The sequence below is a fragment of the Schistocerca gregaria genome, chromosome 1 (genome assembly GCF_023897955.1).
Source record: "Schistocerca gregaria isolate iqSchGreg1 chromosome 1, iqSchGreg1.2, whole genome shotgun sequence".
Classification (NCBI taxonomy): Eukaryota; Metazoa; Arthropoda; class Insecta; order Orthoptera; family Acrididae; genus Schistocerca; species Schistocerca gregaria.
The window spans coordinates 320002922-320030691 of NC_064920.1; the positions used below are offsets into that span (position 1 = coordinate 320002922).

General features: G+C 37.2%; 1 protein-coding gene across 2 annotated transcripts; it reads left to right on the forward strand.

Moving 5' to 3' along the window:
* The first annotated feature begins 2091 nt into the window (after positions 1–2091).
* Positions 2092–26225, forward strand: LOC126343597 (protein max). Of its 2 annotated transcripts, none has more exons than XM_050001952.1 (4): positions 2092–2175; positions 3937–4047; positions 19195–19318; positions 25715–26225. In XM_050001952.1, exons 1-4 carry the CDS (start codon positions 2173–2175, stop codon positions 25894–25896), a joined length of 420 nt encoding a protein of 139 aa, XP_049857909.1. In that variant the 5' UTR covers positions 2092–2172; the 3' UTR covers positions 25897–26225. The 2 variants fall into 2 exon arrangements, with proteins under 2 accessions (XP_049857909.1, XP_049857908.1); XM_050001951.1 differs by having other exon boundaries at positions 2100–2280.
* The last annotated feature ends 1545 nt before the right edge of the window (positions 26226–27770 follow it).

Genomic DNA, 27770 nt, shown 5'->3' on the forward strand with positions numbered 1-27770 from the left:
CTTCCTTGGAAACATGTAATATCATTTACTACCTGATGTTTTCTGCATGGTCGTAACTGCATCATTAACTGGACTACACCTATCGGTGTAGAATAACCGTTTCGTGTCCACACATCAGGACCTGACAGGCAACCCAGGGAAAATAAGCATTAATGGCTGCTCTTGAAATGTGTGATTGGAAGTACTAACAAACCTAAAACCATACTACTTCTAACAGCTATAATTATTAGTCTCAGACTGAAGCAAATATTAATGTAATGATGTTCAGTACACTGTTCTTAGCTGCTAATAAAAATATCTGCACTTATACATCTAACACTGTGTATTAGAATATTATGTAAATATATGGAATAAATTGGTCCAGAACTTTTAGAAATTTTTGCTAACACCATTATTCCTTTATATGTTATGCTTACACATACATTGACGAAGTGTAGCTGTATCCTCATATTTAATGGGCTGAAATTGTTCAGCAGAACATACAATTTGTTCATAAATACAGATAAAGTTCCACTTAATAAATATCTGTCAGTGTATGTGTGTGTGTTTGAGTAAGATTACAAAATTTAGTTCTGGCAGACTGTTTGCAGATATCTCAAAATCATTTTATATTGCGACAATTTAACTTCAACGAAATTCTTTTTTTTTTCGCAAAAATACTATTTCTGTCATGTGCAGAGGATTCCTTAATAAGATAGCTTTTTAGTGTAATTCTTGATATTTGGTTTAATTTTATCTCGTCTTTCAACTAGTGTTCAATAATAAAGACTACATCAATATCTGGTTTAGTAATATAGCACAGAACATAACATTTGACACCTCCTGACACCTTCTGAAGACATTTCCAATAAAGCACTTACCCTAAAAATCTATTGTGTTGTTTCCACTTACAAAGGGCAATCAGTGCTGTGTTTAGTTGCACTTCATCTCTATTAATATCATGCAAAATCCGTTTTTAATTTGCGATTACTTGAAAGATACATTCATATTTGTATGTTTTAATTGCTCTCATCCTTTCGTCTCTATTCTCTTCGTTTTAACCAGTTCGTAATTTACTTTTATCTTATTGCTATGCTACGTTTTGAAGGTTTCACCTGCTCTGCTTCCTTTCATGCTATTGTTTTTGTCTTAAATAATTTAGTAATCTCCCCTAGCCTAGCTACTTTATTGTTTGCAACTCATTTTCTCGCAACAAATACAAACATTTTTCAATCAAGAGCTCTTTTCCAGTGTAGTGAATATCTGAATGTTTGGTCATCAGAAGTCTCCTAGACACTGTAGACAGGAATGAAGCGTCATTTACTAACCAATTTGTTGATTATAATTTATTGTTTTGTCAAGAAACTAAGAAGAAACTAAATCCATTCGCATGCAGTAAAGCATACAATACATATTGAATTTATTTTGTTTGGAAAATAAGACACTTAAGCTCCCAACTTCTCTTTGTATTGAACAAAGAAGGACGTCGATGTTGGGAACAGGAATGGATTCCATTGTGAAACAATCTGTGGAGAGCAAACATTTTATGTTTACGAACATTCACTAGTACTTATTCATTGACAACTAAATCTTACGTTGATCGTGGAAATTTCATTTTAATGTAACGAAAAAAACACAATAAAGATCGATAATTTTATATAGGCATATTATTAACGGTAAATATAGTGATACAATTAAAAACTTGCAAATAGTACTTTTTTTGTGTACATATTGAGAGACAGTAGTCATTTCCCATACAGATGAATCACTAATCATTTTCAAGTGATATCATATTTTCATTATTGCAGCGATAGTCACAAAAATTGTACACGACGCAATGATAACAAGGTTTCGTCTAGTTCTCGAGCGGCAAATCGAACCGCTATTAACAAGGATGCTCTCTGATGTTATAGAGACGGGTGAATAGCATGGGAGCTGCACCACCATAACTATCAAAACTGATAACAACTATTATAGGTATATCTATTCCAACTATGTATTAATTTATGTGATTCTGAATTCAAAGTTGATTGGCGCCGTTAAGTAGCACCATTAATCAATGCATATTATATAAAAGTTAGGGTGTTTACTCTCCGTAGTTGGCAGCGCTTGTTGTCCAGTGGAAAGGGTAAAAGCAACGTGAGGGATTGGAGTGTTTGTGGGAGGTGGACGGAAGTGTTGTTACTTACGTCAATGGTAAATAATGCTTAAGGTGTTGTGAAGTGTTGCGTTTTGTCAGTGTTTTTGTTCCGAAAAATGAGATCAAACTACGGGTGTGGCGCACCAAAGTTGAAACGTGTCGTATGTACCTTACGTTCCGATTGTGCATGCCATCATATGACACTTTCATGGCTTGTTTTGGGAGCTTTCTCTTTCACTTGAGACACTTCCATGGAACTATGCTTGCTCCAGGCGATATCATAGCTTTTGCTACATCTATATGACCATAATTTTTAGAATAAGCTGTTAATTTATGTGTTTTTTAAAATTATTTCTAATATTTAGCTTTATGCTTGTGATTTATTGACATTAAACATTAGATAGTAGGCCTATCAAGATCAAAGGTTTCTTCGTAAGGGCGGACACACTTTTAGTGAAGTTTCTTTGATGTTGAATTACGAAGAAGAAAGAACTGTGTACAATATATTGTTTGGTGAAATCCCGTTAGTTCAGCACTCCTGAGCGTACATAAATTGAACGAAGTAGTTCAGAATTCATTAAAAAAATGGAAACTAAATTAATTCAAAAGCAAACACTAGTCGCTTTGTTAAGAATTACTGTGACCAGACGATCTTTAGTGGTATTTTGAAGCAGTTCGACGAATCGTGTACGATGCGTATTATCTACTTTTAACAGTGGGAATTGGTTTTTCATGCAAATTTTCGAAGTAAAGCAAAGCATTACAGCGTAACGCGAACGTCATAAAAATACCTGCATTCGTTTATGTGTGGCGAGTCTTTATAACCACAATAAAGAATATACGAACATCATGTGTAATCTTAAGATCCACTGATTAGACGTGAGAAAACTGACGTAAGAAATTTTTTGATGGGTTAGTTTGTTCGTTTCTTTTTTTTACGACGTTTTTAAAGTTAAAAAAAGTCGTGAAGCTCAACAACATTACGTTATCACCCGATGTTTGTTTTCTGTGTACTAAACTTTCTGCTATTTCGTTGGGTTTTCTCTGCTGTTTCATGGGCAGGAGACTCTGTCGTCAGTAAATATTTTAGGTACGGTACAGTACATACAGTATGATTTGGCACACTTGTATATATGGACTATAAACATATAATGTTTAGAACTACTTTGACATGTTTAGAGCAATATTTAGAACTGTTTTTAACCTTTGCAGTAATGATTACTTAACTAGCATGCTATGAGATTCCAGTAATACCTTTTGTGCAGTATGTGTTGCTTTCAGTTGACATGCACATTGTCATAGATCATAAACCTTTCAACAGTTATTCGTACACTTTATTGGTAGTTACGTAGATCCTTTTTGTGTAAAAGTGTCCCTTGTTTGTTTTTAGTACTCATTGTAGATGGGTGGTGACTTGGGCAAGGAAAATTTTAATTTTATTTACAGGTAATGAATTGGTGATTCTGCACTATCAGATTTTTATTTAACCTTGATTTGCTTATTATAAAAGAATATCAAATTAGAAAATGATGTGGAAACACAGGGAGAACATTTAATATAACAAGACAAGGAAAGAAACACCACTAAGTTTCTCACCTCTGGCTGAGAAAGGCTCTCTTTATTTTTTCAAAATTCAGACTACTTCAAATATTTTGGAGTCACCAAGTGGTTATTCCCATAAGCATCCCTTATCAGTATGATTAATCTCCATGTATAAACTTAATTTTTAGCACTTGAGTGAACTCCACTAAAAATTTCTGGCAAGTAGTTATGTTTCTCTAGATTTGCTCTTAAATATCTAAAAAATAATGTTTCAGGCGGAGAAGCGGGCGCACCACAATGCACTTGAGAGGAAACGCCGTGATCACATAAAAGACAGTTTCACAAGCCTGCGTGAGTCAGTTCCCGCATTGCAAGGAGAGAAAGTGGTCAGTGTTTTGTGATTTTTCTCTATTACATATGCCTTTTCTACTAATCAGCGAGCAGCTTGCATTCTAATACTGTAGCTAATTTATGTCAAAAATCTGTTACAAAACAGTCTGTCAGATTTAATTACCCAAAGCCAATATATAAAGACTAGTTAAGTGTGCAATTGAATTTGATGTTTGTGGAACTTTGGTGAAAATTTCACCATATTGACTGTAGAAAATTGACTAAAAAGTAGATTTTTCAGTTGAATTTGATAGGTATTGTGCATCTATAAAAGTAAATCTAATGTCTGTCTGTAATTTTCATGTCTAGGTACCATAGATTTTCATGTAATGAGGGGAAAAAATGTCTTCCAGAAACCATGTTTATTTGTCTGAGTGATGTTTTTTGTGCATTGTCTGTTTCATTAATTATTTCTGACAAGGGAACCTCCCCATCACACCCCCCTCAGATTTAGTTATAATTTGGCACAGTGAATAGGCCTTGAAAAACTGAACACAGATCAGCCGAGAAAACAGGAAGAAGTATAACCCAAATAAAATCATTTTGTGCACATTCAGGAACACTCAATTTCCAATGTGATGTATTTGTATTCTCTCTCTCCAAAACAATACTTGGTTGATCACTGTCTGGAATTTGTCTTCTGTAGGCGGTAACTCACTTTTCTAGTACTTTAACATTTTAGGATTTAACTCTTCCTCATCTTTCATTCCTTGCCCTATTTTATTAGCTAATACACGTACTTCATCTTTCGTATAGCCCACCTCATGAGCCTCCTATGAAATAAATGACTTTCCATTAAGAATATCAATGCTTGGCGATTTGTATAAATAACAATTTCTGATCCCCCAAATCAGTGTTTCAAATTTGCTCCATACTGCAGCAGGTAATTCTTTCTCCATTGCTGTATAATTCAGTTCATGTTTGTCTAGGCTGCGACTAGTGAAAACGGTGATTTTATGTTCTCTCTCTTCTAGGTCCCATTTCCCTTGAAATACTTCTGCTGCTATGCATAACTCTGATGGATCTGTTGTGATGCCAAATGGTTCATGAAGACTTGGATGGTTTAAAATAGGACCATTGACTAGGGTATCCTTTACTTCTTGGAGTTCATTTTCATCGCATACCCAATTCGCCTTTTCCTGTAATAGCAATAGTAGACGTGGTTTATTCATGACTTGTTCTTTTATATACCATCTATTAAATCCCACTAATCCTAAAAATGAATGTAAGTGTTTCACATTCTGTGGGTGTGGACGGTCTTTAATCACCCTACTGTACTCTGGATCTGGTTGAATTCATCTTATTCGTAAGAGATGTCTCAAGAATTTTAGTTCCTCTCGCCCAAAATATGGTTTAATGAGCTTAATACGTATTCCCTTGGTGGTATAAAATTTCTCTTTGTGGTCTTTGCAAGTAAATCATAATGTTTGACCCAGGTTTCTGAACCAGTAAGTATATCATCTACATAAATCAATAGCTTTGTAACAACTTTCTCCCTAATGCTTAATCTAATGCTCATACAAACACTGATAATATGTTTAATCCAAATGGCTTTAAACTGGTATGACTTTCTGTCATGTAGAAATCCGTTATAAGATCTAGTTTCTTTAGCCAATTTTATCTGCCAGTGCCCAACTGTAAGATCCATGGAACTAACATAATTTGCTTTTGCTAAATGAGCAAGTAGTTCATCTGTGCATATGAGACGTTCTCTCTGGTTCAGTGTGACGATTTAAGGTTCTTGCGTCTAGTACATTCTTTGATTATACCTTCTAATATTGATCTTAACCCCTCATTTTGAATTTCCATCTTTCTTGTGATCGGCATGTACTATTTATTACCAATTGACAATATTAACATTAAATCCTATACTCAAAGAACTGTTCCTACATTTTAAATGTTCATGGCTCACCCTTCTGTGGAACTGTGAACTATGTGCTGGTTGTACAACAGTCTAAGCTGGTGCCAAAGCTCAAGCCTACGTTTGCTCTCGTGCTGTGTGCTATAGCTGGTTGGACATTGCAGCACCCCGTACTCGCTTAACTGCTTGCTGCTCTGCGTTGATACCTCTTGCCGGATCGATGTCTGCAGTATGTGTTATCAAGTTGAAACAGTTTTGTTAAGTTTTGAACTAATTCTGTGGACTCGTTGCTTGTAATATGAATGCACTTTCTGCTGCCACTCTTATTTCTTTCTGTTTCAGATTTGTCACAGTAAATTATATTTTCCATTCATTATATGTTTACTGTTATTTCTTAGACAATTCATTCAAAAGAAGATCTTAATGAATTTTGATTTCCTGTTACATGTTTTATAAGGCACTATTATTGATTGCTAGTTGCCAGGGGCAACTTCTCTGTGTTGTGTTCTTTGGAGCCTTAATTCTGACTCAAATCAATTTTCTGCACCTACTTGCTGTTGCATTCTCCATTCGTGTTTACTTTTCATTTTATTTTGTAAGATTTGTGGTGAGTCTTATACCAGCACTTGTGGGAAGTTGCGTCCCTGGTGGATATAACAGGGCAATATTTCGCTGATCCCAATGCCCCCCCCCCCCCCCCCAGATGAAAGTAGTATTATCCGGATCCTTCTGGGCCACCTCCCTGTCGGTCCAACTGCGATGAAGATCCCTGGAATGCTTCCACAAGTTCTCTCTATTGCGCTACTAAATAAATAGCAACACTTCTCACAAACAGGGGTATCTTTTGTCCAACATTTTCATTATTTTTCACAACACAACCACCAATTGCTATGGTAATACCACTCTCTGAATACATTCAAATGTCTGTACTGTAGGACCTGAGAGGAAAAACCAGAAAAATAACTACCACTCTCGAGTCGCTCACTACATTGTTGTTGGTGCGTCATTTACTCCACGGCTCTTGGATTTAGGCACTTGTTGCACCATGGTACAAATGACTCCCGGATGAACAGTGGTTGTAATACCATTTTTACTGCTCCCCTTCTCGCCAGCTCCACCACTGCTTCACATTCACTGCATACAAGAAAGGAAAACATACAGTTTCCCTTTCCCCACTACATTTATCCTTATTCAATTTAGTCATGAGCATCCCTTGTCGAATACTTTTGGATGTTTACAAATATCCCGGAACACTACAAGAAATGATGAAAATCAGATCCAAAATGTTATGGAAGACATGTACTGGCCAGCAGCTCATCATGGCCCTTATGATATTTGCAGGACATTTCATCTTTCACATCTATGCCAAATTTGGAGTTACTGTAAAAATCAACTTTCTAGATTTCTAGAGTGTGCGTTGATGCAACCTCATTTATTGATATGCTGAAGTATATAAACTAAGAATAAGCATATTTTTCTTACTCTTTCCTTTGTAAGACGTTAGTGATGTCACCAGCCTTGTAAACAACACTTGACTGAAGTATGTCTTGACCTTCCCTCACAGATGGTGGCACTTCCCTTCTACTTCTGTTCAAAGTGGCAACAATGCTTGTGTCACTCTTTTTCAACACTTTTGCCAGCTAGAGTGAAGGGAAGAAGCTATTTGTTATAACATATCTCCCTTTTTGTAAGTAAGGTTCATTGAGACATAGTATTATTTTCCCAGGCTATAATGGGCAGATCACTTTTGGTCTTTGCCCAAGTAAGGAAAACGATTTAGAACATATCTAACTTCAGCATCTGCGAGTAACTAATACTCTGTGCTGTACTTATCAGGTTTGCAGTCATGTATTGAATAAATGGGCATCAGCATTTCATCAGATACAACTGCTCATACAATTTAATTGGTTTCACGGTTAGGAATTTAATTGGTTTGTAACATACTCTACAGTTGTCTATAAACATGTACCAGATTTCAGATGCCAAGTCTGCTTCTTTACAGTGCTGATGCGTAGCTTTGACATCAAAACGAATAAATCACATGATTGCTAAAAGTCTTTTTCTTTCCATTCCTTGAGTAAAAAAGGCAGGACGCCACTCAAGACTCCACAAATTTCTCCTACAAAGACTCAAGTGCCAAATGCCCCTCGAGCATACAATATGGCTATAAATGCTTCCAGCTCTTCCAAATTAAAGTTCCACAAATTATCATGGAGTACAATGTGTGTTCCTGTTTCAGTGTGCTTTTTCACCAGACACAACATATTTTCTCTAGTGAATAGACAGAGTGCACTATTTTGGGATACTTCCCTAACAGTGCACTTTGCATACGCATTAGGTTCATCCGTCTCTTGAATAACATTTTGCTGACTCTTCCTTCCTGCAGAGTTTGTAGGAGAAATGGCTGTTCCATGAGAACTCTTGTTGATCAGTATCAGCTCTCATTCCAATATTTTTTTCTTTTTTTTCTGTGACTTCTGCAAAAATTTGGAAGTTGTGACATAAGATCAATGTAAATATTATAAAAATAAATTTTATATATTTAGGCAAGATGAAAAATAAACAAATAATATTTTTAAAAACGTTTGCACTTGATAATTATATTTCACTCACCTCCTTTCTCCATCTGCGACAGTTCCCAATACTTGAATTTCACAAAGCAATGCCAGATATATCTACACAAGTTAAAGCAGCATCATCATCGGAAGACACTCTTGGTTGATTATCATCATTGCTAATTTCTGATGAGTCGCTAGTTGAATGCACAGGAGGTGTTCATTGTGTAGTGCTCCACTTTCATTGTACTCACTCTCAGCCTCATCTGCTTCAGACTGAGGTGGAGGTGTTTGAAGAGCTTCTATAATTTCAACTTCAGAAAGGCCACAACTGTGATAGCAGTCCAGTACAGCTGCCAGTCTAACTGCTACTGACATAAACAGATATGTCCACAGCTCGTGGTATAGTCGCTAGCATTGCTACCTGTTGATCACGGGGTCCTGGGTTCAATTCCCAGCTGGGTTGGGGACTTTCTCCGCCCAGGTCCTGGGTTTGTGTGTGTTGTCCTCGTCACTTCATTGTTTGGGAAAACGGTGAGACTCTAACTCATTATTTGCAACAATGTATGAAACTGATCATTGTTTGCTAACAAAAGCATTAATTAAACCAGGCAAACCTTACAGATGTGAGAAGCGGTTAATTGAGCGCCCTTGGGAACCAGCGATAGGTGTGTAATTATCCAAAAAATTTGTCGTTACAGAGCAAAACTATTAAGGAAACTTAAAACATAGTCTAAAACTATGAAGTCAGAAAAATCACAAGAACAGAGTATTTTAAAAAACTAAAGATATTCGTATTTTAAAATAAAAAAGGTCAATTGACCCCTGCCGGGTGTTCTGGTGTTAAATCACTGTAGAATCCATTTGCTAGAAACTAATCTCTAAAAAAAGATGTGACATTGTTTTAGTAATAAGTTTGTGTGCAGATACAGAGAGATGCCTTAGTAATGAGGAACTCTCTGTTGGAACATTAAAAAAAAATCCATCAATTTCTTTCATTCTCTCAGCCCGAAATTCATGTGGAAAGAGAACAGAAGTTTTATTTCTTGATGTTCTTGGGCAATGTAAAACATGTTTGCAGTAGCAACCTTCATTGTCTCAACACATCCACAGCTCGTGGTCTAGTGGCTAGTGTTGCTGCCTCTGGACTACAGGGTTCCTGTTTCAATTCTCGGTTGGGTTGGGGATTTTCTCTGCCTGGGGACTGGGTGTTTGTGTTGTTGTCATCATCATTTCATCAGCTTCATCTTCATTCATGACAGTGGTTAGATTGGAATGTGGAAAAATTGAACTATGTGAAAATTGGGACTTTCGAGTGCTGATGACTGCACAGTTGAGAGCCTCGTGAACCAATCATAATCGCCTCAACAACAGCAATCGGTGCATTTTTACTTCTGCTGAGAGAATAATGAAATTCCTTATTCTTTGGTTGACTCAAGGGCCTTGAGTTAAAAAAAAAAGTTCTTGCATTTATAATTACTGTTGCATTTTCTGCTATATTAAATTAATGAGATGCTGAGCCAAGACTATTACTATGTAAAATATGAAAAATCGATTGTGTGTTGCTTAGAGAAAAACTCTAAGCTCAGCTTCTTAACTACAGAATTTTTCATAAAATTGTGACTCTAAACAAGAACAAACAAAAGAAATGTTTCTGTCTAATTCAATAGTGCACTTCATGTTAGTGAGGTGGCACTGTGGTTAGCTCACTGGACTTGCATTTGGGAGGATGATGGTTCGAACCCACATTCATCCATCCTTATTTAGGTTTTCTGTGATTTGCCTAAACTGCTTCAGGCAAATGCTGTGATGATTCATTTGAAAGTGCATGGCTGACTTCCTTCCCCAATCTGATGTGACTGATGACCTCGCTATTTGGTTGCTTCCTCAAAACCAACCAACCACATTTAATGCTGTTTATAATAAGCTATAGTAAGATTGGCTGGTATTCAAAAGAAGCTTAAAAATTCACTAATTACATCAAAGTAGCTATAAGTGGTGTAATAGCCAGAACTGGAGCCTTGACCATACTTGTATTTTGAAGTTGGCACTAACACATTCAGAGGCATTGTTTAATTCACACATGCGAGTGATGCCGTACCACTGCGGTATCAGTGCAACGCAAGCTAACCTGTGTGACGCTGGTGTGAGCTACCATGGATCTCCTATCTTTTTCTCTCAAGATTTATTAGTTTAAACTTGTCCTTTTGTTGCAAACTAGCATTTCATCAGAAAGGATTAATATTTAACCATTGCCTGTAACCCTTTATGCCCTAGCTTCCAGTTCATACACGACTGCCTAATAGCAATGTATGTAATTACACTTGGTTTACCATGAGATTTTTGTTGATATTCTGGAGAGAATAAAGAATTCTAGAGGTCTGCTAAATGTACAGTATGAAATATGACAAAGACTTGTCTGACTAATGAGCTAAAAGCTCTTTCCTTATTACCTAAACTACTAATTTTGGATAAGAAGTATAGTGCCATAATTAACAGTACGCCAACATAGCAGTAAATCCAGTATGGCCAGTGGAATCAATGTAGAGTGTTCACAACTGTAAATTCATTACTCAGCTTAGATGTATCACCTAACAATAAAATTATACTATTATATTTCATGCTATCAGAGCAGTATTGTAGCTTACTTATTTTTTGGCAAGATTTACTTTGTCCTTTTTGTTTTCTTATTGAAAAGCATTTGTTTGGAGACAAAGTTTACCAGACATCATTACTTAGAAATGTGTTGGCACTCTAAAACTGGTACTGGGACTCAAATCTTGGACAAGGGTTCCACAGACTGAGCTAACCAATCTGTTAGAGTAATTGCTGGCAAGTATCTGACTGGAATGATAAGATTTATGATACACACATTACCAAGTTAAAAACTGTTACACAAAATCTTGTACAATCCAGTACATGGAATAAAGACATTGTGTGCCCATAGCAACACAAACCATATTTACACAAATAAAATCTAATTTCTCACACTCCCACCAGACTCATGTCTGCAAAAAGTTAAAACATACAAAAAATCTAAATTTTAAAATTTTAAGCTGGAGATGATGGCAAGGCTTTCCCAGATGTGTGCCAGCATTTTGTCTGAAAGTATGTGCTGCAAAGCTACTTGGACTGACACTATTTTTTTGTTTTCTCTCTTATAAAATGGTGTCTGGGGCCTTTATGTGGCCATTAATCTTTGACAAGTCAATTGCTGTGTTGTTGTCCCACAGTAGTTTGACAGGATTGTTCTTGGAATTTGGAGATATCTTGCCGCCTAAACGTTAAAGCCGTAGAGTAGAACCTCATGTCATGCTGAGTTCATGGATATTCATTAAGGTACTGTTAGCTGTTTCTTATTCTGCCAGGATATCATTTCTCCTTGAAATATAAACAGATGTCCAGTTGTTGACTACCTGTATTCAGGATCTCCATTCCAGTCTCCATCGCACTAACCTATTATGTGGCAGTCACCTGCTTAAGAAAACAATAGCTTCAGATGCTTGGTATCTTTGAGATATCTCAAAATACTTTTGACAGCTTGCCAGTGTGGTATGCCCAGTTCTTTAGAAAGCAGTGGCATATTGCCACGTGGTGTAGATATCTGTTAACACTCTTTTATATTAAACATGTTGAGAAATTTGCTCCACATATTGTCTGGAGTAATTTTTTGGCACTATCTGATTATAATGATAAGATTTATTATGCACACATTAATAGTTTAAAACCTGTTACGTGAAATCTTTAACAGCTTAGTACACAGAATAAAGACATTGAGCATCCATAGCAATGTGTAAGGTATATACCCAAGTGAGGCATAAGATTCAAAATTCTCACACAAACACAACTCGTGACCCATGTCACTACTTTGTTCTGTCAGTAGCTCATCTCCAAACTTCACTGAACTTCTGTGAAGTTTCAATGGTGGAGATAAAGCAGTGAGGCAGATCGCGAATTGTGCTTGGCTGGCTCTGTCGCTAGCGTCCTGGTCCAGCATACAGTTTTAATTTTCCAGCCTGTTTCGAATTGGTACACTTTCCGCAGTAGAGTGAAAATTTATTCGGAGTCATAACTCTCATTTTGAAGCTATTTTAATCGCGGTGCTAAGAATATCTGTCCTGATACATTGTCCCCACTATTCATTCTGCATATTTCCACCAAAAAAAGTTAATTTACTTCACTGGTGATTTTCTGAATACTACTTTGTTTATGCACTGTAAAGATGATCTGTTGAGTTGGAGACAGCTGCAACGAATGGACTGTTACATATTATATCCTTCTTCAGCAAAGAAAACACACATTCACATAAACACACACACCTTGTTCGCATGTGATGACCACCACCTGCAACTCTGATTGGAATAAGACTGTCACATGAATAGCAGTCTGGAGTGAGGTGGGGAAGGGGGAAGGGGGGGGGGGGAGATAGCATGGTAGCTGCCAGTGCACACCCCTCATTCTCACCTTGCATGAGTGTGTGTGGAGTAGCTATCTGTACTTATTATAATCTGGAGTTTCCATGTTTGTTTTTGATTGAACTTTCTTTTATGACAAATATCAAGTGATATATGAATATTGAACGATGTTTTCCATTTAATTTACTTTATTTATTTTTTCAGTTGCATCCATAAATGTGTTTCTCTATACTCTTGATGATGTAATTTGGTCAGTTAGGTACTGAAACAATGTACTCTCTTCCTTATTTACAAATTGTATTTTCCAAACAAGCTCTTTCTTTCATAAATTGCTTCATAGTCTTTCATGCTGTTGGATTTTACCATATCCGCACTGGAAGAGAATTTTTCATAACGAAAAGACTCTTTTGCCTTCCTCCCAGCTAATTGATTATTTTGTCTGTCAGCTGTATCTACAACTATACTCTGCAAACGACCTCAAGGTGCATGGCAGAGAATAAATCCCAATGTACCAGTTGCTAGGGTTTCTTCCTGTTTCATTCACTTATGGAATGTGGGTAAGAATGATTGTTTCAATGCCTTTGTGCTTGCAGTGATTATTCTAATCATATTCTGCCAGGAATTTGTATGAGTTGGCCGATTCCAACAGTATTATAGTCATAGGACACTACATTTTCTCATTTTGTGAAGTGAAAAATTTTACATTTCTGAACATTTAAAGCAAGTTGCTGTCTTTGCACCACTTTGAAATCTTGTCAAGACCTGATTGAATATTTATGCAGCTTCTTTCAAGCAGTACTTCATTGCAGATAAGTGCATCATCTGCAAAAAGTCAAAGGTTACTAGTAACATTGTCTGTTACATATATTTAACATGGACAATAAGGATCCCAACACACTTCCCTGGGGCACACCTGAAGTTATTTCTACATCTGACAATGACTGTCCGTCCAGATAACATACTGCATCCTCCCTACCAAAAAGTCCTCATTTCAGTCACAAATTTCACTTTATATGTCATAACTGTACTTCTGACAATGAGTGTAGGTGTGGTACTGACAGGAGACCTTCCGGCCTCAGAAATTCATTTCGGGATGAGACTTCCCAGATTAGTAGTATATGTCAAGGGTGTTGACTCATAGAACTCTTAAAGTGCACTATCCAGAAAAGGGCTCTTTATATTCAGGCGTAGCTCACTCAATAGTGTGTTCTATGTCATGTGGCCAACCTGGTTTCAATCCTACCTACCTGTTGGTACGGTTTCACAATGTTTTTTAATCATTTTAAAAAATTATAACAACTGTTAGTTAATGAACTAAAGTATATCAATTAAATCACAAATAATATTATGTGTTTATGAAATGGTTGTCACAGCTACTTAAAATGTGAGTTACACTCATCAGTATTTTCTTTTTAAAAAGTTGAATAATTTTTAATGGAGGTAAATTAATTACCACTTTTTAAAAGAACGTATTGATGAGTGTAATTCATATTTTAAGTAGCCTGTGACAGCCATTTCATAAAGAAACTAAAATTATTTGTGATTGAATTGATAATACTTCAGGTCATTAACTGTGTTTAAAAGCTGTTAAAATTTTTAAAACAATTAAATAAAAATGAGCCTGCAAGTAGGATCAAATCCAGATCAGCCATATGATATTCTAGCATGCTACTGACCTCGCTATTTCACTTGTGTGCTGGAATGCTGCTACTGACCATAAATGAAGTGCGTATGAGCTACACTTAAAACTATAGAGCTCTTTTTGTTGAAATTTTCTAGACAATTTGCTTTGACTTATGAGTGGACACTCTTGAGGTACCCTACCAACTTGTGAAGTCTCATCCCAAACTGAATTTCCAAGACAGAAAGGTCCCCTCGTCAGTCAGATGCTTTTCAGAAGTGAAGAAATAGTGTCTCTACCTGATTGCCTTGATCCAAAGCTATCCATATGTTGTATGAGAAAAGCATGAGTTAGGTTTAAAATGAAGTGTTTTTGAATTCCATGCTGGTTGGCATGGAGGAGATTACTCTGAGACACCTCATTATGTTTTAGCTCAAAATATGTTCTGAGATTCTAAAACAAATTAATGTCAAGGATATTGAATGTAGTTTTGTGGATCGCTTCTACTACCCTTCTTGAAGACGTGTGTGACATGTGTCTTTTTCCAAGAACTGCACACCTTTCTGTTGGAGGGATCTACAATAGATTATAGTTAGAAGAAGGGCTAATTAAGCCACAAATTCAGGATAAAATCTGACAGGTATTCCATCGGGCCCTGGAACTTCGTTCAATTTTAACGATTTCAGCTGTTTCTCAACATCACTGATTCTAATACTCATTTGATTCACCTTTTCAGTGGTATGAGGATTAAACTGGGTCAATTCTTCTGGGTTTTCCTTTGTAAAGAAACATTTGAAAATGGAGTTAAGTATTTCAGATTTTGCTTTGTTACCCTCAATTTCTGTTCCTGTCTCATTTGCTAGGGACTGGACACTAACTATGTTGCCAGTAAAAGCCTTTACATATGACCAGAATTTCTTTGGGTTCTGTGAAAGATCACTGGACAGTATTCTGCTATGGTAGTCATTGAAGGCATAGCGCATTGCTCTCTTAACAGCCAAACACATTTCATTCAGCATCTCTCTATCTATTGTCCTGCATTTTGGTTTACATCTATTGTGCAATAATCTGTTTCTTTAGAGTGACTATATACCATGGAGGTTCCCTCCAATTGTGAACTGTTCTACGGGGTACATATCTATCCAGTTTATGGTGAACTATTCTTTTAAACTAGGGACAGAGTTACTCTGTGTGCTCCTGCCCTCAGCTGAAAGTTTCAAGCCCCTTGCTAGGATATGACACTACTGATTTAAGTGTTGGTTGATTAAAGCCTCCACCGAGGATTACAGTATGATAGGGGAAATCGTGTACAAGTGAACTGAGGTTTTCTCTAAAGTTTTCGGTTACATCAGGAGATGAGTCTGGATGGCTTTAGAAGTATCCAATAATCATTTTTTTAATGCCCATCCCTGAAACTGAGTCTTGCCCAAACAATCTCACATGCATCTTCAGTTTAAACCACAGTGGATTTGAGTTTCTTGTCTGCTGTGACAAATACACAGTCTCCAGTTCCCATATGCCTATCCGTTTGATATACACTTAAATTTACCCCAAAAGCGTCACTGCTATCAATTTCAGGTTTCAGCCAGCTTTCTGTACCTAGTATTACGTGAGCTTCACCGCTTTTCATGAGCTCTTCAAGCTCTGGCACTCTAGTTCAGTTTACCGTTAGGATTTTATTCTTTCACGTTTGGGAGACATTTCTTACAATCTTACACTGGTGTATCAGGGTTTCCTACAGCGATTATCTGGATTGGGTGGCAAGTCACCTAAGCTGAAAAACCCTTGTGTGCACCCGACACAGTCAGCTACCTGAGAAGCAGCCTCTCTTTAGTGCACACCTGACCCATTTAGGAGCACTCTAATGTTCTCAACCCTATGGCACAAGTCCAGGAAGTCATATCCTAGCTTGTCACAGAACTTTTTGAAGTCTCTAGTTCAGTTCTTCCACTGTACCAAAAACCAAAGGTCCACCATCTGTTCTGGCAACAATGTTGCAAGTCGTGAGTTTTGTTGAAACTCCATGAACGAGGCTGGTCTTCTTAAATTTCTCTGCCAGTTACCGGAATGACCCAAGAATAACGTCAGAGCTCAGACAACAGGCACCATTTGTTCCAACGTGTGCCACAATTGGCAGTTGGTTGCACCCTGTTCCCTCAGTGTCTGCTGGAACAGCCTTTACAGCATATTGAATGAGGCCTCCAGGAATACATACCGTGTTCACATGGTGTCCTTTTCTGTCCCTTGCTGCATATCCCTGGAGGGCTAGAGGGTACCGTTGTTCACTGTACATTTGAACTGCTGGCAATTAATAGACTTCCTACCCTTTTGCATTTGCCATTTCCTGACAATGTACAGTTTCCCCAAAACAGGTGAAATGAGTCCCACTGGCTCAGTTTCAGTAAAAGACAGCACCTCAGACTTGTTGATTTGTGGGATCACTACAACTCCATAGTCGTCCCTGTCTCCCCCCCCCCCCCCCCCCCCCCCTGATAGCAGATTTGTACTTTCTGCAGAGGAGACAAGATCCATGGGGAGGATAATACTTGAGTTGCCACTGGTACAGGTAGCACAGATATACACAGCTCCACACAGCTCTCTGGAGTTCTCCCAACACTTGTGATTTTCAGCAGCTGCCAATCATTTGACAGTAATCGGGATGATTTCCAGGTACTTACGAATATCAGCCAACTTATTCCGTGCTCGAGAACAGCATACACAGTGGGGCTGTGACAATGAACAAATAACGTTAAGTTCACTCTTATCTTGTAATCTGTTGAGCTAAAAAGTTGCTAATTCCCTGTATAAGAATTGAAGCAAATACACAAAATGAGATTTCTATTAAGGCAACACGAAGACATGTGGTAAAAACTATTAGTTTCCTAAAGTGTTTTGATGTTAATTATAATTATTAGGAAACTCAAAAACAGTTAATTTATGATAAATGCATGTAGTATATAGGGCTACTCCTCTGCAGAGGAAAACTAGATGTAACACACAATGTTAGTCAAAAAATCTGCTACATTAACTAATCACACACACTCGTTGGCTAGAAATAGCTCATATATTATAGATTATATTCTCAAAAGTACATGTTCATTTGCACTAATGTACACTGAAGTTCAGGGGTGATCTATTTTTTGGTGAAACTGTGAACCACAAATGCTGATCTGCTACAAAATAATTTATGTACCGGTAACTTATGAAAATGTAGTCTTGGTAGCATCTGAAAATTCTCAAAATAACCTATTTCTCACATAATTGTACAATTAAATTGGAGAAAGATTGTTTGGGGAGGATGCGCCTACGGTTCTCAAAATTTTAAAAAGAGCACTATTGAGTTTATGCCTACAATTAACAATAACAGTACAGGTTTATCATGGCACTCACAAATATTCAAAATTTCACAATGTGTGACAGAACAAATGGGAATTGATACAATCAATGAAAGATTACGCAGAAATGACGCATTGTGCGAATCTAGAACTTTACATTGGCGCACAATCTTGTACATGTGGTCTCGCACAGTGGGAAATTCCTAAATAGGCTTTTATATTAAAAACAAAGATTCCAAGACTTACCAAGCGGGAAAATGCCGGCAGACAGGCACAAGAACAAAACACACAAACACACACACAGAATTACTAGCTTTCGCAACCGATGGTTGCTTCTTCAGGAAGGAGAGGGAAAGACGAAAGGATGTGGGTTTTAAGGGAGAGGGTAAGGAGTCATTCCAATCCCGGGAGCGGAAAGACTTCCCTTAGGGGAAAAAAAGGACAGGTGTACGCGCACGCGCACACACACACACACACACACACACACACACACACACACACACACACACACACACACACACACACACATACATCTGTGCTCCTCTGTGGATATAGAGGGTCCGTTCCCCTGCACAATGGTGACGGTGTGGGGGTAGTTTTTCCAAGACCGCTTCCTGCGGTGGCAACGCTGGGGTAGAGTCGACCACTCTGCGGATGGGGTGTGTGTGTGTGTGTGTGTGTGTGTGTGTGTGTGTGTGTGTGTGTGTGTGTGTGTGTACACCTGTCCTTTTTTTCCCCTAAGGGAAGTCTTTCCGCTCCCGGGATTGGAATGACTCCTTACCCTCTCCCTTAAAACCCACATCCTTTCGTCTCTCCCTCTCCTTCCTGAAGAAGCAACCATTGGTTGCGAAAGCTAGTAATTCTGTGTATGTGTTTGTGTGTTTTGTTCTTGTGCCTGTCTGCCGGCGTTTTCCCGCTTGGTAAGTCTTGGAATCTTTGTTTTTAATATATTTTTACCATGTGGAAGTTTCTTTCTATTTTATTTAAATAGGCTTTTATATATAAATAAATGTGCATATTGCATGGAATTTTCACTTAGTTAATTGTGTGCACACTTCTACACTGGTGTGCAGAAGAACAATACTGCAGCGTGAGTTTATCTCGATCAAAATCGCTGAAATGTTCCGCTTTCAGCTACGCAGTCATGTGGGGAGTTGTGGGTCGGGAAGTAAGTGTCACACAGATTAATCTATAAATTTCACTCTCACTTTTTGTGCTTTTTTTTTTCCACTTCCCTTTGGTAGCTGTGGGAGACCGTTTTGACACAAGTTTCTGATAGAAATTTATAATCCTGTAATGCATTATTTTTGTTTGAAGGAAACCAAAATAACATGGAATATGTATTTTGCTTCCCAGGCAAGTCGTGCGCTTATCTTAAAGAAAGCTGCAGACTATATTCAGTTCATGAGAAGAAAAAATTCCGCCCATCAACAAGATATTGATGATCTGAAGAGACAGAATACACTCTTGGAGTCTCAGAGTAAGTTGTACCCTGTGGTCTGTTACCTTTTGTGAATTTTTGTTGTTAGATTATTTATGGGCAAGTGAACAAAGGTAAATTTCATTAATTTATATTTTTGTTTATTTGGAGCAGAAGCAGGTGAATCTATCTCAACATACCATTTGGCTGACCTGATCCCTTCCTCAACTAATCTCTCTAGATTGCAAAGTCATTGTCTTGATCACAAACTACTTTATTAAAATTGATTACTGCTTTCAGCTTTGCAACCTTCAGATGGCAGTGCAAAGCCGAAACCAATAATCAATATTAATAAAACATCATGTGACCAAAACACTGTTCCTATAATCGATTACATAGGTCACAGATATCCTCCGCAAGTCCAAATGTCCTCTTTTTGTGGATCCTCTTTTCTTTCCCAAAGAAGTAAACTGAAAGTTCAGAAAGTTATCATTAATATCTTTTACTTGTAACTGTTCCCATTGAGAACAAGAGGTATTTCATCTCCTAGTGCCAAGTACTTCTGTTCTCGTTTTTTGTTGTTATTTATAGCTATCAGATTGCTCCATCCACTTAAATTTTCTGCGTCAGGGCTGGAGTTTTCGTTTAGAATTACTTAAATGGAAAATTTTCGTTCTGTTGAAAGGCTTATCGTTGATTACCTCTTAGTAGCAAGCGTTTCATTCTGTTGTTACTCCATTAGAGAGTAATTTTAATGACTTGTAATTAGCAAAGAAAATTAGATTGTTAATCCCTTTTTCCCTTGGGTTACACAAATGTTCAAAATGCCTTTACTGCTAAAGACACGTAATTCTATATCAGCAAGCCACCTTATGATATGAGGAGAACATATTGAGTTCCATCTCCTAGGATGTCCTGAATCCAGCCACAAATTTGGTCCAACACAGGTAAGCTTGCACTTTGTTCACTGTATGGTATTCCTGGATGGTATCAAATGCCTTCCAAAAGGAGCGCAGCATCAGCCTGTGCACCAGCCGCCTACAGCATTTTGGATATCATGGACGAAGAAAGCGAGCTGAGATTTAAAAGAGCTCTGCTTTGTGAAATACTTGTCTGTTTACGTATGAAAGATATTCAAAAATCAGCCTCTGATTGGCTCTTAAAAAAAAAATACGACTTTTTATTTACAATATGTACCTGCCTATTAACATTACTGCTCCATATAGTCACTACCGAAGTTCAAACATTTGTCGTACATTGACACCATCTTCATCACTTCATCAAAGAATGGTGGTGCTTCAGACAATAGTTGATGGCAACCTTCAGCTCGTTGTTGGTTGTGAAGTACTGAGTACCCAGCCAGCCCTTCATGTTAAGGATGTGGTTGTGCAGTGTTGTAAAGAAGAATGATCTCTTCAGTAATCAACCTGTGCAGATTGTTTTGAATTGACTTTCTATTACTTGTTGTCCTAAGTGTCACTAATATTTCATCTTCTTGAACATATTTGCATTGTGTGATGACTGTTTGTCACATCTTCACTGCAGCTTCTTTTCTGATTGCATATCATTAATTCTGTAATGGGTTTCCTGGTTCACCTCATTTGATGTAGAAAATGATGAGAAAGGAAAAATACTTTTTGTTATGTTCTTTACAAGAAGCCTTCATAATGCAATTGTTGATTTTTTTGTTCATGGATCAGCCAGCCAATGAAAATGTTTAATAGAGCACTCAACTATAGTTTGTGTATTGTGTTGTGCTATCGGTCAAATTAAAATTAAATGATTTCAGAATTAATACACTTTGTTAACACTTTCAACTAGTAAAACATCTGTCATCTTCATTTCATTAATAGCTCACTATTTCCTTAGCTGCTTTATTTACTTTTTTGGGACTATATCTTGGTGAACTGTTTCAGAACTAGATACCCCTGCTCACAAGTCAGATCCTTATTCCATTATAAAATATGCTATTATTTTGATGATAGGCATGAAGTTAATCATATGACTTATCATGCGATGAAGTCCTTGGTGATACAGCACAGATTATGTATCACTACACTTTGGAGCTGTATAAGACAACCATGTAAAATGTCATGTCAGAGTATTCTCATGCATTACTTTCATGAAAACTGTTATCAATTTCAGTAGCCACATCTGAACGTCTCCTGTTACCACTTTAATCATCCACATGTGTGTGACCAGCCTTGAATTTTCTGCACCACTCTCTTGCATTATCGTCACTCGTAACCCAATACCCATACACAGGGCACAGGCCGTGATGAATCTTGGTAGAATTGGCTTATTGTGCATGCTGGAAGTGAATGACAGAATGCACCTTGTGCAATGTGACCTTCAAAGTCTCTCTTTCCAACTACACAAATGTCATGAAGCTGTAATCATTTGCTTATTTTAATACCCATTGGAAGTATTTTTCTGATTCAACCTTGTAGAAGAGTTGTCATTCCACAAGAAGTCATATGTAAGCAGAATACATTCTCCATATTTCTCCAAGAGATTTATTCCATAAGTATAGAAGATAAATTTTTGCAAATTTCTTGCTCCATCCTATTGTACCGAATGTCATCAGCGTAAAGTGTGAAACGTATCTGTAAAAGACAAATGCATATTCAAATTTATCCAGAATAGTCATGCCTATCATATAATGAGTCTACAATTTGTGAATGACTACATTCTCTTCAAATGTTTGATGAAATAGTTTCTATATTATAATTCAGCGTACAACATACATTGTGTGCATAAATACGTTGATTAGAGACTTACTAAATGACAGATTGATTTTAGAAGGACATATTGTTGGTGTATGTGCGGATGGGTGTGTGTGTGTGTGTGTGTGTGTGTGTGTGTGTGTGTGTGTGTGTGTGTGTGTGTGTGTGTGTACACCTGTCCTTGTTTTCCCCAAGGGAAGTCTTTCCGCTCCCGGGATTGGAATGACTCCTTACCCTCTCCCTTAAAACCCACATCCTTTCGTCTTTCCCTCTCCTTCCTGAAGAAGCAACCATCGGTTGCGAAAGCTAGTAATTCTGTGTGTGTGTGTGTTTTGTTCATTGTGCCTGTCTGCCGGCGCTTTCCCGCTTGGTAAGTCTTGGAATCTTTGTTTTTAATATATTTTTCCCATGTGGAAGTTTCTTTCTATTTTATTTATATTATTGTAGTGATTGAGAAATAAAGTGATCATGACTTGAAAGTTGGGTGAAGTGTTTCGCCACATGAGGGGATGATCATAAAGTTTCTGTCATTACGTACAAAAATGTAGGTGCAACCATGAAACTCTGTGTTTCTTCTTCTGTGCATATTCATCTTGCACTGCGATATGTTTTTCTCACCGATGGATACCTTGGGTGTAGTAATCTACATTTTAGTTGTTTAGGAAACATTAGACCTTGAAAACCACTTCTCACTCTGGAAGTGTCTCCCACACAGTGCATGATGGTTTGCCTTTTACGAGCATAATGTAGTAGCATCATACCATGACAGTATGAAATAACAATCAGCATCCCATTGCCCTAAAGTAGTTGAGTGTCTACTTCAGTGGGGATGTTTCCATTTTTCTACTGCTCATTTATCTCCGTGTCATAGTGATACAGCCAGCACTTTTCCGTGGTGATTAGGTGGCGAAGGAAATCATCTGGTTTGGCTTGACACATCTGCAACAGTTCTTCTGTTGCCTCATTTCTGCAAACTTTTTCAATAATGTCAGCAGTTATGGAACCCATGGGATGGAAATATTTGTCACATTCCAAATTGTCGTGCAGCATTTTGAGAACTGATCCGCTGATTTTCAACTTTTTCTGCTGTCACCTAGATTGTAATGAGCTGATCTTGAAGCACTATGGTCTCCACTTCTCTCGAGATTCCAGTTTCTTCACAGAGATGTGCTCTGTCACATTGTTCTGTGTCATTTCAGAAAATTTCACTATGCTAGAATATTTCCTGCCACCTAACCATTGTATCATATGTCTATCACATAATGGTGTATGGCTGCTTTTTACTTCTGCCAGCTCCGCACGGATCATTGCAGCACTGTTCCCCCTCCAAATGCAGAAACTGATTATTGCACAATATTCCATGTTGTCAATGGTGTTTGCTGTTATGTTTAGGCTTCTCTAGTTTTATACTGTATGTGTAATGACACTGGATGGCAGACATGTAACTGCAAGTACAATGTAACACATTTAATGTGTTAGTTAATACTTTGATTACCCTTCATACAAGCTGCCTATTCTTGAAGATTTTAAAGCATGTCCTTCTTTCTTCTGGTTGGGCACTTCTAAACTTCATTCCTTTTGTGTATATCTTTCTTTCACTGTTTTGTGTCCATTTCACTTATAAAATCTTTATCGGGCACCTCATTTCAAATAATTCCAATATCTTGGTATTGACTTTTCTTGGATTCCATTTTTTTTTTTTTTTTTACATAATTGTCATGCTCCAGGTGAACAGATTAAAAAAAAATTGCCTTAAATCACTTGAGTTTTGATACTAATAAATTCTGTTGTTGAAAAATGCACTGTCTGTGTGCACCATCTTACATCTGATGGTGTATTTGCTTGAGCCATCTTGTGTAATTTTACTTCTTAAATAGCTGAAGTCTGCTCCACCACCGCCACCAAACAGTTTTGTGAGGTTAACAAAAATGTCAACTTTGGGGAAGGTAGTTTTGAGAACTGTTTTGTTGCACATTTTTTTTCACTGCAGTATTCAGTCTTTGTGTACATGCGTACTATCCTGAGGCAACATAATCTTCATCACATCTACTTCACTCATCGGTAACATCAGGAAAAACATGGGAAATTTTTCATCTTTGAAAAAGCCCAAGAATTTTTCATACTTTTGGTTTCCATTTAAATTTTTGTACTTGATTGGTAAGAAGTGATACTCTAACAAAAAAATTTTACTTTGGCTCACTACTGCAGAATAATACTGCTTCAAGAAAATGTAAACAGGAGAATAACACAAAAAAATTTTATTGCAAATAAAATGTGCTATTTGCAACAAAACATTATCCGCACACAAGCATCTGCCAACAGCAACATGTGTCAAGGGCGTTAGGACAAAGACTGTGCAATACTTAGTAACAACAAACTGTTTTCGATGAGTTTGATGTTACAACTGTTTACATTTCTAGTAGGCCGTCTGAAAATATTGTGATTGATGGTTTGAGAAGTGTTACTCTCAAAATAAGTTTCCTTTTACGAAAGATGAATTACATTACATGTGAGCCTGGCTGATTTATTTCTTAAATCACACATCATTTGGTTCTTATTCAAAACATTTTGAGGACCAGCGGCTTGGAAAAATGGCTCTGAAGACCAGCCATTTGTGCCATTTCTTAAAACTCTTTGCCATGTTTGTGTTTGATAAAAAAGATCAAGCTTCAAGGTTTATTTTTTGTATTCATTGTAATTCTTTCATAGATTACAAATTCTGCAATAACAATCTCGAAAAGTATAATTATGCTTCAAAAGAAAGTGTCAGATGAATTCTTGAGCAATTTCACACATATTTGACTTAAGTGCTCATAGAAACATTTATTCAGCCAGGGACCACACAAAATGCCCAGTAGTGAAACTTACAATTGTAATTGTCCAAAATATTCACCTGTTGCAATGTCGTGTAGCTGTACAGGATGTGTACTAATTCAAACTAACTTTCCTATTTATGTGTAAGTGCTGATTAGCAGCGATCTTGCTATTGGCACAAATCCTATGCTCTGAATATTTGTTGTCATTGGCATCTTGCGAGTCACGTGACATGAGCTATGATTGGCCGACGAAAGCAGATCACGATCTCAATTTCAGGCTGTCAAAAGCTACTGTGCTGTACTTGCAGAATTCATATTTGTACTTTCATAATATAAAAATGTGGAGTGTACGTGTTGCCCTGCATAAAAGATCTTCAGTGTATTTTGTTTCTTAAAGTGCTGGGAAGGATTTGTAAGTTTTACAGCTCCATGGGAAAGTATATTGTAACTTAACACAGAAAAGGTGTATTTTCATCAAGGAAGAAGTGTATTTTCACTTGGAGAAAAAGCGTATCTTCAACCAGGAAATGTGGGGAAATTCTTTTTTCTGGTCTGTGTATACACCCTGCACTATACAAATGGTCAAGTTTGATAAGAGCCTCTCACTCTGTCATTTTCCAGACAGTCTATAATAAAGTCATCTCAGAATTTTAAAAATTGTGACAGTCACTTTCTGTGTTGGTATTTTTTTTCTTTTTTTTATATTTTGCAGGTGTTTACTGAACTTAGCACATCTTAAATGATTTGTCCTCATAAGTAACATTCTTGTCCATTTGTGTTACATTCAGTATTCAATCTTTTGTTCTAGAACTGCAAGATGCAATGCAACCTTTTGTATTTTATCAATATTCTGTTGTATGTATTTTTATCTGTATGTTGTAAATGATTGTATTTATGAAAATTTAATGTTGCAGTTCGAACATTGGAGAAAGCCAAAGCAACTGGCAACTTTGCTGCAGAAACAAGTGAAGTTTCACTTGTTGGCAAACCGGATGCCATAGCAAACTTCCAGCAGGAGTCGGAGTCTGACACCTCTGATTCTGAGACATCCCACACAACACGTCGTCCTAAAAAACTCAAGGTTACTGGTTTGTAAAGGATCTTAAGAGATACCAACATGAAGCATTTAATGATGCTCCAATTTGACATGTATAAGCAGACCGTCAGTTAGCTGGCTTCTGTTTCTTCAGGGTAGAGATTTTATTACAGGTGAAACTCTGACTGGTACAGAATACGTGTGCAAGAACTGTGAGGTTGCTTACTGTGTTATGCAAATGAAATTGTGGAATGTAAAAGCTGGAACATTTCCTGTCTCTGTACCTGAAACTTGTGCTTAGTTATGTAAGATATATCCTATGAAATGAATCTGAATACTGTAAAAGTGTAATCACTTGAAACCAATGATAAACTGCCTTTGTCCATCCAGTTCCTCCCTTCATTATGTTGTGACTTAAATGTCATCAGAATATATTGAAATATTTTAGTATTTAATATAGTTTCTGCTGTTGAATCATGGTGAGATGATTGAACCACAATTACTAGACATGGATTGATATTCCTGTCACATAGGAACAGTGCAGCTAAAATGTTAAATTTTTGGGAATACATAATTAAAATTGGTGCTTAGCAGTAATATTATGGAATGCATCCGGAAGTTTTAACGGCACATTTCCTGCATTTTCAGTTTGTAGTAGATTTTAGTGTTTTCATGAAACACCACCCATGTTTTCTTACAAATTTTCTCTTCGGAGGTTTTCTACAACACACATCACAAAGTAGTATGAAAGTTTAGGGGTGTGTTAAAAAGATACATTTCACTTTCATGATAAGTTTACTTTAAAAATAATTAAAATTGTCAAGGTCGGTAATTTGCTGCAATTTTCTTTACAGGTTAATGTTGACATCCAAAATCAGTCATGTCTTTCGCATTTTAAATAAGTTTGCATCAGAAGTTCATTGATATTGAAATGGTGCTTATGGAGTTGGCGTAAATTTGTTTACCTGAAATGTCTCAGTGTAGTATGAACTAAACACTGCAGTAATTTTGCAGGTAGCATGTGGTTGTTTACTTTGTTCAGTAATTGTTGTTTAATGAGTTATAATTATTTCCTCCTTATTTGCATGATGAATACCTTATTTGTGGTATGTGATTGTTTTTTAAAATCTGATTTGTGGTGCAACAATTTCAGTTAACCAGTTCCTCCCTTTTCCTGGAAAGTAGTGTGTGGTTATCCAATTGGAAAAGTGGACTGTAACACCAAACATCAAGGACACATGCTAGACTCATTTATTACTTTACTTCCCCAGAACTGATGAAAGATTTGGAAATATTTCCATAATAGTTCATGCCCATTTGGCTTTCTATATGCCATAGGCATTATTTAACTGTGTGTTCACTGGATAATATATCAAGAAAATGAAAGAATTTTTTTAGGAGTGAATTTTTGGTGAAGGTTTCACATTTAGCTTCTGAATAAACCACCAATTCGCACCTTTTAACTAAACATGTGCATCTACACATTCTTGCCATATTTGGTTTAAAGCAGTAGGCACTGGTACTGCATTGAGAGCCAGGGCAGCATGGGAAGTGGTTTGTTTGGGTGTGATTCTCAGAGCTTGTTGACGCAACGGCCGGAGACAGTTGTGACTGAGTGATTGTGTGAATGTGTGTGCGCTCTCTTTTTCCAATAAAGGCTATGGCCAAAAATTTAATTGTGGGAGTGTGTCTTTCCTATGTCCCCCTCTGTGGCTTAGCGATTATCTTTACTGTTAGTTGCTACCAGTTCTCACCAGTATTGATTCTCAGAGTATTTGCACAAGTTAGTGTGGGTGATCACCACGGTCTCATTTCATTAACATGGTGTCTGTGACACGTGAATAACTGGCCACATGAGTGGACTTGCATGTTGGGCAAAAACCGCAGGCCATTTCTGTGGATTTCTTTAATGGATTGGCCCTGCTGATCTGAAG

What these genes read in the sequence shown, in the direction of transcription:
- LOC126343597 (XM_050001951.1), top strand. Translation starts at nt 2,236, where the DNA reads ATGAGATCAAACTACGGGTGTGGCGCACCAAAGTTGAAACGTGTC. An exon ending in CACCAAAGTTGAAACGTGTC is followed by an intron (nt 2,281 to 3,936) that starts GTATGTACCTTA and finishes ATAATGTTTCAG; the next exon opens with GCGGAGAAGCGGGCGCACCA. An exon ending in CATTGCAAGGAGAGAAAGTG is followed by an intron (nt 4,048 to 19,194) that starts GTCAGTGTTTTG and finishes TTTGCTTCCCAG; the next exon opens with GCAAGTCGTGCGCTTATCTT.